Genomic DNA, 11126 nt, shown 5'->3' on the forward strand with positions numbered 1-11126 from the left:
GCTCCTGTTCCAAACAAGATTAAATTTAAGCAACAAATAATAAAAGATAACATTATTGAATTCATTTGTGACCTACAGCATTGACCTTTTGTAAAATAAAATTCGTTCATCAAAAGAGGTGATCTTGTGACTTTGATTTTTGTTCGGTCTTTCGTTTAGGTGTTTTGTTCAGGTCTTGGAGAGGCAAGCCTGGTCTCGCCTCAACAAACAACACGCGTGACACCATGACGTATCCAGACCGACACACTTGCCAGGTTTGAAGATCTCAATGACATCAATAGTTGCATGATTTTGGCATGGCATGTTCCCCATGGAATACAGCTTGCGAAATTTTGCTATTTGCATAGCGTTATTGTCTAATGTTTTAATCTATTCTTGCAATGATCGAATTTTCGATAAACAAACATGAAAAACAAATAAACAATGCTGATGTTAAACAAGGAAGCAACCTTGAAATTAAATGCGTTAAAAGAAGCACGAAAATAGATGCAATGACTGAATGAGCTTATTCTTCTGAAGGTTTACAGGCTGTTTTGTGGCTTTTGTGGATTTAGGAATCAAAAGCGTTTGCCCACTCGAGGCAAGGCACCAGTGTTTGGTTGGCCAGTGTTACGTCATCAAGTTGAAGTGAAAGCCACCGGAAAATTTTTCGCAAGAATTCTGTGTTCGAAATGTGGGCATTCCCTTTGCTCGACGTTGATTGGCTAGTTATGGATGTCCCCCGATTTGTTTCCTTTTTGATTTGCAGTTTAATCGTAAAATGACGCGATTTGATTGGCTGACTGTAATTTATGCAAGACCAATTTTCTGGAGAACAACAAGCGTGAGGCCTACTCAGTCCGAAGTTCAACTTGCATGTGAGAGCCGTGATTTACAGGCAGAGTGAAGTTGATGGCATGGACAAACCTGGGAATGCAATGAAACCTGAGTATACTGCAGGGAAAATCTGGTGTATAGTTACACAGCCTGATGCGATATGTGTTTCGTTGAAATTGCGTGAAGATGCGAAGGGACAGGATCTTTTAGATGAGGTAACGAAAAATTTAGTTTTCTTTTTTATCAAGGTCAAAGTCCAATCACACAAAAGGCTATATTATGGACAAGGTTTTTGAAGAATTTAGCCTTTTAAAAACTCAGTATATCTTTTGGAATTACATAACAAGATATGTATTGGTTGCATGAAATGTTAAATGATTATCCTCGAAAGTTTCATGGAGAGAAACCGATATCTTGAGGCACTAACTTATTTACTCCAGTGACTTGTGTACCAGCGCGACTTTTCCATATTGCAACAACCAAACTGCTCTGAACTTGAAAATCATGAACCATATCAACCCCCTTCATCCCCCTATCATTTTTATTGCCTTTTATAGGTTTGTGAAAAGCTGGGCATTGTTGAAGCCGACTATTTTGGACTTCAGTACACAAGTAGTCGTGGAGAGATTTTTTGGCTGAACTTGAGGAACAGAATTTCACGTCAGGTTACCAAACCAGAGCCATACTCATTCTTCTTCAGCGTAAAGTTTTACGTTCAACCGTATCAAGTTATCCAGGGTTCCACAAGGTAAGCCAAAAATTTTCACTTTCACAAAACTTTAGCTTTAGTTTTTGTAAACCATTGTCAATTATGACCCGAATCCAATTAATGAGAATAATGATATCGGTTTTTTCTGTTGATAGGCGACAGTTTTTCCTTAATGGAAAAAGAGATTTGGAAGCTGGAAAGCTCAGGCCAAATAGGGAACAATCAGTTAGGATTCAGGCATTGATAGCTCAAATAACCGATGGAAAATTCAGAGAAAACCATATTGCATATAATCCATCAGTTACCCGTGATTGGCCTAACGATTTTCGAAGCGAAGTGATCATGGAACATTGCAGGCTCGGGGGAATGCCCAAAGAATCGGCAGAATATCGATTTCTCGAAGAATTATCCAAACTTGAGGACTATGGTACTGAATATCATTCCGCTAGAAGTGAAGACAACAAACAGCCAATCCTTATAGGTGTTGGAATCGAAGCTCTAAAAATAGGCAAACAGCAGGAAAACAATGTTGAAAGGTGAGACCCTATTTTTCTTAATCGCCTTCAACAACTTGGCACGATATTTTTGGCAGGGCTTAGAATTTGTCCACTTAATTAAAAAAAACAATATCTTATGCGAGATTCAATCTGTCAGAAATTTCAATACTCAAAGCTTTCCTACAAGCTACAGTTGTCCAACTGGCACAAGCCATGCAAACATGTCGGTATTTCGGTACCTAACAGAATTAAACCCCTCGTCCAAAATAATGATGTTTATATTTGCTTTCATTTACATATTTATATCAATTTATCTTTTGTTAATTTAGATTTTTTCTGCTAGTATTGGTTTCGTCTTCCTGGAGACTTTACCATGTATTTTGTTTTCTTTAGTAAGTTTAGTGTGGTCTCTCTTATTTGGTGTACTTTGTTTCTTGTTTGTGCACGAAATTTGCATATTGTGTGGAAGGCGAATTTCTAGCGAATATTTGTATTTTTACCTGCAAAAACCTTTCTTTTGAAATTTGGCTTGTGTTGTTTTATCATGCGCACGTGATCCCCAACTGATCGGACTTTGTTTTTTACTATTATATTTAGATGAAGCTAGAAATTTTCGTTTTATTTCAACTTTCAAAGGATAGATTAGCCAGGAAATGAATAAACCGACCGTCTTTTAAACAGATTATCTATGCTTTGTAATTTTGAGGTTTATGAGACACAATAGTTCGAGCAGATCGCGTCACCATGGAAAACATGTTGCAATTGTTATTAGAACCAGATAGACTAGAAAACCTTAAATTATGTTAATGAACACGCAAATGTTGTTCAGATCTTGAACTTCTTTAGTATGTATATAGTTAGAGATGCGTCCTGCTGTCAATGTATCACTGAAGTTATAGATAGGTTTAAGCCTGCTTTGAATTGGTAGTTGAGATGACAGATTTTGGAACTTATCTTTATGGCTATTATATGAATAGTGCAACAATGTAATTTTTTCAGCATTCAGTTGAGAATGTTAGTATATCCAAACTCAATAAATATTTATGCGAAGATGAGTTGATATTTAAAGAAAAGAGACAGCATGGAATAAAGATAGACAATTGGAACTTTGAAACTCAAATTATCTAAGCACCTTCAAAAATGAAATTATATGAATGCGCTACACAAGTTCGAACTTTTAAGCAGCCAGCTACTTTACTACTGCAAACTATTATCTAGATAAGTATATATATTAATGCAGGTTAATTTTTGTTTGTTTGGATGCTGGCAAATGACTAAAAAGTGCTTTAACAACAATAAACTGTGACAACAATAATTTAAGATTAACTTACAAACAGTAAGAATGATTTTACATTGAAGTACATTTGTGTAACAAAGAAGAAAAGGGTTTAGGGGTTTAGGGGTACTCATGGAAAAATTTGAAGCCCCTTAGTAATAATTATTTGCTACACCATTTGTGCACACTGATGCTTAAACTTTTTATCAATTTCCCTTTAGCCTGCCATACAGCTGTTTGCACATGGCAACACACAATGGTAGATGTGTTAAGTTGGATGTTTACTCAAACGAGCAGCGGGACACTGATGCAATCGTGTACAGGCTAAGCAGTAAAGAGGCAGCATGTGCACTCTACAGGTCTATAACAGAACACCATGCTTTCTTCAGATGTGACAGTATTGGCACTGCTGTTAAGGAACAGGTTTCAAATGACATTTTCGATACTTTCAAGAATTTCTTCTATGAAGAAAGTGCTGAACAAAATTACATTTTTGATACTGTAAGGACTTGTAGAGAGGCGTATGATCATGCTAGAAGGATTCTCTTTAATTTTGGGTCATCAACTGCACAATCAATGGATAAAAATAAGCATGAAGATACCTCTGATGAGGAAAATGGGGATTTATCAAAGACAAATTCAACTGAGCTACAGGAAAAACTGGACTGTCTCGTAGAATCCTGTTTGTGCCAAGCTTGCAGGGACAAACCAATAAACACAGCTTTTCAATGTGGACATATGTTTGGGTGCAGTGATTGTGTCACCAAACTGACTCATTGTCCTTTATGTCGTGCAGAAATCAAAACTGTTATTCCAGTTTTCTTGCCTGTAGAGTTAGATTTTGATCGGTAGGGTTTTTATGCAGATGGGAAGGGTCGTCACTGGGTTTTTTTTACAACTGTGTATTTCAGATAGATTGGTCAAATCAAAGCATGAATACCATTTTGACTTAAGCTTTTTCTTTCAGCCATCATAACTGAAATATAAAACATGCACAATTGTTGATTTTGATGTTTTATGACGCATATTTCGGTGATTTTGGAACAACTACAATTAGTACTTTATAAAAACCTGCAACCACTTTGTTTAGTTGTGTACTTTACTTTGATTTGACTATTGTTGTTGTTATATATGTTTATAAGTATACACATTTACCTCCTACACACAAATGTATAGACACATGCTCACATATTAATAAGCTTACGTATTAATAAGCTTACGTAAAAGGTTACCACATACAGATATTTAGGCCTTCTTATATCACTGCATTGTCCTAACAGGAAATTTATGTTCCACAACAAATTGTTCAGTAGCTGGGGTTTTGCAAACAGCACGTTTATTATAGAGGTTTAAAGCATTTTGTTATTTTTGTTGTTCACAAATGGTTAATGTTTGGGACTATCACAAATTTATTATATATCATTCACCAGCCTGTCTTAGTAACTCCATTGATTGCATATTCTCTTTTATTCAACAACATTATGGTCGTTTTCCTAACCCTGCTACTTTTAATGTATTTATAAGGTCTCTGCAATCATTTTGGCATCTACACATCATGACCATAAGCTGTTTTGATATTTTATACGCCCAGGTAGTTGAATTGTTTAGTTGTTGTGTTGCTTGATTGTGATGCTGGCTTCACACCTAGACCAACTGGCGTTCTCCGAAACAAGCCGTACCCCAGTTCGCATTGTTTACAAGTGTATTCGTTTATATCAATAACGAAGTATCGCGTAACTTGTCTGCTTATGGATGTACTCGCTCAGTATGTCTGTGAGCTCATCGAAAACATTCAGGCCTAGATTAAAGATTATGGGAGCAAGGTCACTTGTTGCAGCCAGAAGATTACGAGATTCAAATAAGACTTTAATATATTTTCGTGAAACTCTTATTCATGCCGATTCTGAGCTCTCTATGGGGCGTTGCATAGATTCTTTTTACAACAAATATGTTGAATCATTTTGAAACCAAATGATCGCGGCCATTCAAGTACCATGAATAGAGCGAGTTTCCCCGTAATCAGCTGATTTGCATCAACACAGGCCGTAGCGTAGCAAACGGTTTATCATCACCACTATATTTTGAGATAACTTCGAGATGTTTCTTTTTAATTATGGTTCGTTTTACATTGTATCTTATTTACATTTTTGCGTTAAAACCACTGTATATATATATTAATTAGTATTTGCGCTCTTATTTGAAATATATTATTAAACACATTTACAAAATTTTGCCGTATTTTTTAATTTGCTCATTCTATATCTGAGAACCTCGTCTGAATTGTTCATTCAAATTAAATTCCCATCCACCACTCCTGGAATATAACACAGTCAAGAAATCTTCCGTTCCCTTGGTTAAGCTCACCTTAATACCAGCGCCCAGATTTTGCTTAAAACAATTTTTGCCATTGAAAAGAGGGGCGCGTCTCTTTGAAAACGTCGGGAGCCATTTTCATTCCTGATCGTCCCGGGAGTGGTTAATGCTTTTAATTCTGTTTTTTCTTCTGATAAACTCTTTCGGGAGCACCGCCTAACGGAATATAATGACAGCTAAAAGGGGATGTAATGCTACTCAATATTAGTTCGAAAGTTTGACATTGTATCTAGGGATAAAGTACCCTGTCGCAAGTTACATTAAGTGCCAGAAAATTTGGTGCCACAAATTTAAATGGATTAATTTTCAGTGGAAAAAATTTCGGTCATTTTTTAAATGTTGGTGTATATTTCGGTGAAACTTGAAAAATTTCGGCGAGAAAAAATATTTCGATGATTCTGTAAATAAAGAAATGAAATTCCTTCTGCAAGTTATTTCTATTTCCAACATAAAATCATCTGGAGAGCAATCATGAAAGTTACAAAATCGAGTATTTCGATGTCAACCCAATAAATGAAACTAAAGTGTAGGCAAGAACGTCATGAAATCTTATTTAGAGGACGTCATTTTTATTTCACTTTTCTAACCCATGGAGGAAGATTAATTGGAAGCTTTTACAGTTCGCCATACTTTCGATCGCCAATCGCAACTAGGGGGTCAGAGATTCTGATCGATTTAGAGTTAAAAATTGAGGCATCCAAATTGAAACTGCTGGAACGTTGGAAAAAATAATTGAGAGAAATTATGATTTGCTAATAGAAGTTCAGCCGATAGAGAACTCAAATTCATTGAATGTAGAGGGAGAAATAAGAGAAGAAAGTGAAGATGAGATGGATGTCTTGATTGCTGATGACAAAGAAGAACCAGAGAGTGAAATTGATATGTACTGGATGCATAATAATACTAAAATAATATCAAGAAAAACAAATTTTTGGTATTTTGAGAGGGTACCGGTCTAAAACCCCAGGGGGGGGCACTCTGCACATAGACATACGGGGGGGGGGGGGGGGTAAGTCCAAGAAATTTAAAGGCCACCCAAAAAAAACAGCTCATTTTCAATAAGACCCAAAAATATCAGTTTTACTTATATCTTGTACCCAAAAATATCAAAAATTGGAATTTTGGGTGAGATAATATGACATAGCTGTAATTTATAAGATCTGCAATTCAAAAAAGCCGTAAATAGTTGCAGTTGCCATTACCACACATGGAGCAAATGTTCAATTTGGATATTCACAACAATTGAAACTGAGAATATCTAGTATCACATCATATATCATATCACTTCATATCATAACATATATCATATAAAATAATATCATATATATAAAATAATAATATGAACACTTTTGAAAAGTGGATTTCCAGAATACTGAAAAAGCAAATGTGAGCTGTTATTATAATTTCAAAAAAATTCTTTGAAAATTTATGATGATAATGAATAACTTCAATTAGAAGGGCACATCTTGCCCCCGCTGCATCTGTTGGCAGAGGGCAGGGGGCGATTGCCCCTGTTGCCCCAGTGCTGCAGGTGTCCTTGATGTTTTCAGTCCCTTGGTAAGACATCGTTTGACTTCTCTAGCATATTTCGTGCCATATAAAGTTTACAGTGAGTACAAAAAGTAGCATTAAAACTTCCAAAGAGTATGGTAACATGACTCCCGACGTGACTTGAAGTGGGTAAAATAAACCTCAGCGAATTAGATCCATGAACAATACATTTGATTCGGAAATCTCACAAATACCCAAAAATATCAGTGTTTCTAAATTTGATACCTAGAAATATCAGAATTGTATCTACTATTTTCGCAGGACCCAAAAAAATCATATCTGACAAATATTTAACCCAAAAATATCACTTTTGGCAAACATTTGACCCAAAAATATCGGACTGACCCCCCCCCCGTATGTCTGTATACCAAGTGCACCCCCTGGGTCTAAAACGAGATTTTTCTAGCGTTTAGAAATTTTGCTAGGAAAGTATTTTGGTTTCAATAGAGTTCGAAGGGATTAATTTTCGGTTGCCCTGCTTCACCGAAATGAATCCCACCGAAAATTTTGGTACTTAATTTATTTTCCTGAAGAAAATCCCTCCCTTCTTTTCAGGCATTATGCTTGTTTTTCATACCCGTTATCCCATGCATTCAACGACTCAACGACTGTCTAATTTTCTATACAAACAAGTCGTTATTTTTATTAATCAAATGTAAATACTGGTCAGAGGTTTGCCATATTTTTATATTTCTTAAACCACCGAATGACTCAGAGGTCCACTTCATTGACTCATCCACAAGGTGTTTTGATCCATTTTGTTTTTCTTTATTTCCCTAATTGCTGAAAGAGCCAAGGAAAGAATCGAAAGTGAAAGTGTATAGTCCTGTTATTACGAGCAAAACAGAAAATAGAGGCATGTGTTCCACACTTATAATGGCAGGCCAGAAGGGTAACCAACGCAAGCAAAACTGCGCATAAAAAGGGAAAAAATTCCCAAAAGTACACTGCAAAAATTAAGTTTGAAATATTTCTTGCATAATTTTTGACATCTGGTTCTACACTGTGCAGTAATCTCTTCAAAATTTGTTTGTTTCTTAGTGTGTTAATAGTAGCTAAACACTTGCAAACTAATAGAAGATAATATTTTGCTCCTAGTACAGAGCTTCATCAGAGCAAAAATGAATATTTTATAGATATACTGTTAATAAAATATTATACATTAAGAAAAATAAATATAAAAGTATTGAATGAGTTTCAAAAATTGCATGGGTGGAGCACGTAATTTTTTCTATCATGTTTAGATAAATTTTAACCATTTGTTTTAATTTATTCTAGACTATGTAAATTTTTCTTTTATTCTAGATGCATGGCCCCTTGTAAACCGGCATTGCTGAATGAGAAACCATGCTTGGATGCTTGAAAATGTAATATAAATGTAATGAAAATTTCAATAGAATGCTAAAACTTAAAAATTTTAAATCTAACCTTCACGAGGGGAATATTAAATTCAAATGGGTGAATAGAGGGCGCATATACATGGGTTGTAGGGATGTTTAAATTTCTGCCTCTGTAACAGGTTCTAAGTCTAATTTACAAAAGCCGTTATTGTTTTCAGGTTTTTTTATAAAATTTTCTCTTCCTAGTGTAAAATGAGATCTTTTAAGTTCTTAGTTTTATTATGTGTTTACTCATATGTTTGGTAACATTTTGTTGCTGTACGGTCTACACTAAACGATTAAGCTTTTGACATGTTTTATTCGGCCTAAATATACTGATCATAAAACCCATGCCTTGCAATTTGATCCAATTCATTAACATCAAATCTTTGATTATAAGATACATATTTGTTAGTCAGATGCATATTGGTTGAAACAAAACTAGTTAGCTTGGAACACACGGAAAAACTCAGCCGAGCCATCGAGCCTTGTGATCCTTGCTTAATTATGTTTTTAATAGTTTCAAATGTCAAAAAATTAAACGACTGTAGAGATAATATTAACATCACCAATATGGCGCGTTTATCTGGAGACTAGGGTTTTCGTGCCCGAGGGTCTGAGGACATGTCAACTTGTTCTATTCTTTTGCTAAGCCATCCAGTCCTTTCGGTAGCTATGATGCTACTACCGACTACAAGAAATGCTTTTTACCGGATGGAAACAAAATTTACCGATGGAAACAAAAATATTGGGGGGGGGAGTGTCAATCATGAATCGGTCCGAGGTTATCAAGAGTGCAATCCAATCCCCCCCATACCCCACGGAAAATCCATCCCTGATTAAACAAGGGAATGGAATTTATTCGATTACTAAGGTAGCGTTGCGGTCTTTATTAGCACCAATAATTAAATGACAATATTTTATCATAGTGCAACCATGAGACTGTTTACACAATACGCTAGCTGTTCATGTAAAATATTTTTTGGACTTAATTGCACGTTTAGATATTTGCAGACGGGACATCAAATGATTCGACATTACCAACAACATTAAGTACCAAAAATTTTGATGGGATTATTTTGGTGAAGCAGGGCAACTACGTTTTCTTGACGCCGAAACATTTTCTTACCGGAATTTTCAAACGCTAGAAAAATCTCGTTTAACACTGATGGATTTTCAAACAAACAAAAGTATTTTTTGTTGATACTATTTGAGTACTATCATACATCCAATACCTATCAATTTTCAGTTTCTGGTTCTCCTTTGTCATCAACCACCAAAATAGTCAGCACATCTTCACTTTCTTCTCTTTTTCCCTTTACATACAAATAATTTGAGTTCCCTATTGGCTGAACCGTTGGCAGCATGCTCATTATGCAATTCAAAGCAAAGAATTTTGAGAAGCCACCGAGAAAAGGGACAATTGCTCCTGGCCCTATCAACATGGTCTCACAACAGCTTCTGTTTAGCAATTATATCGTTTTATGATAAGGCAAAGTTGGATTTTACACCAAAAGAGGAAAGAGGCGGGGCACTGGGGCTAAGGCACTTAGGTTGTCATCAGGCAAAGGATGACCCTGGCTTGAATAAAAAACAGCTATTATCAATTCTCGTTGTGTAAGAAATCTTTTTTAGAAGATATTAATTAAACAACTCTCAAAAAAGTTAAGGATGTTTTGCACTCCATAAATAACAGTATTCTGATTTGACCTATTTGATGTACCATAAGTGCCTAATACGCAGAGACACTCTTAAAAGCTTATTTAGCAAACACAAGACAACAGTACTTCACACCAACTTAAAGCATGGATCAACTCATCCCTAAAAGGCTTCTGCTGTGCAAGCAGGGCCTTTAGACACACACATGCAACAAAGATGGTACAAAAGAAAGGAGATTTTACAGATTCACACAAATTTTATAAACAGTTTTAGCTCAGAATAATAACCCAGTTTCAAGGACTTGAAGTTAAAAAGATTAATGGATGATTATTAAGTACAAAGTCCTAGGAAAGGAGCAATTAAGCTTCAATCCTAGCAATAAAATTACATTATATCATTTAAATTCAAAATGGGCCGATTATTTTTTTGATATAGAAATTCGATCCGGAACCCAAACTTGTTTCAAAAAAATAAATTTTATAATCTGAATCTTGAAATTTAAAATCCATTGTGCTGGCAAAACATACTAGAATGCCATTGCATTCAGCGACCCTTTATTCTATTTCATACAAACCTTAATCAAAAATACAATACGGGGTTCCTTGACCTCAACTTCATTATTGTAAAGTGATGCTTGTCCTTCCTGCTCCCCACAAAATTAATCTGTAAAGCAAGTTACAGATTTGTACATTTATTAAGGATACCATTTACTTTGAACCAGACCCAAAAATTTTCCAGAGATTTCTTCATATTTTCCCCAATATATCAAATAAAAAAAGAGTTTTCAGACCAGTTGCCTTGCATATTTGTTCATCTCAATGAGCATTAATTTGCTCTAACTTGAAGCCCTTAAACTATGTGATAGT

General features: G+C 35.4%; 1 protein-coding gene across 1 annotated transcript; it reads left to right on the plus strand.

The window, feature by feature from the left end:
- Positions 1-356: 356 nt before the first annotated feature.
- LOC135690703 (E3 ubiquitin-protein ligase MYLIP) lies at positions 357-5526 on the plus strand. Its single transcript, XM_065208331.2, has 4 exons — positions 357-1031; positions 1374-1564; positions 1681-2061; positions 3520-5526. The coding sequence occupies exons 1-4, from the start codon at positions 897-899 to the stop codon at positions 4148-4150; spliced, it is 1338 nt and encodes a 445-aa protein (XP_065064403.1). The 5' UTR covers positions 357-896; the 3' UTR covers positions 4151-5526.
- Positions 5527-11126: the final 5600 nt, after the last annotated feature.

The sequence above is a fragment of the Rhopilema esculentum genome, chromosome 4 (genome assembly GCF_057945365.1).
Source record: "Rhopilema esculentum isolate cy_ngs chromosome 4, ASM5794536v1, whole genome shotgun sequence".
Taxonomy (NCBI): Eukaryota; Metazoa; Cnidaria; class Scyphozoa; order Rhizostomeae; family Rhizostomatidae; genus Rhopilema; species Rhopilema esculentum.

Excerpts from the sequence above, each read along its gene's own strand:
- LOC135690703 (XM_065208331.2), top strand. The coding sequence starts at position 897 with ATGGACAAACCTGGGAATGCAATGAAACCTGAGTATACTGCAGGGAAA. Across the intron at positions 1,032-1,373 it reads GACAGGATCTTTTAGATGAG|GTTTGTGAAAAGCTGGGCAT; the intron begins GTAACGAAAAAT and ends TGCCTTTTATAG. Across the intron at positions 2,062-3,519 it reads CAGGAAAACAATGTTGAAAG|CCTGCCATACAGCTGTTTGC; the intron begins GTGAGACCCTAT and ends ATTTCCCTTTAG.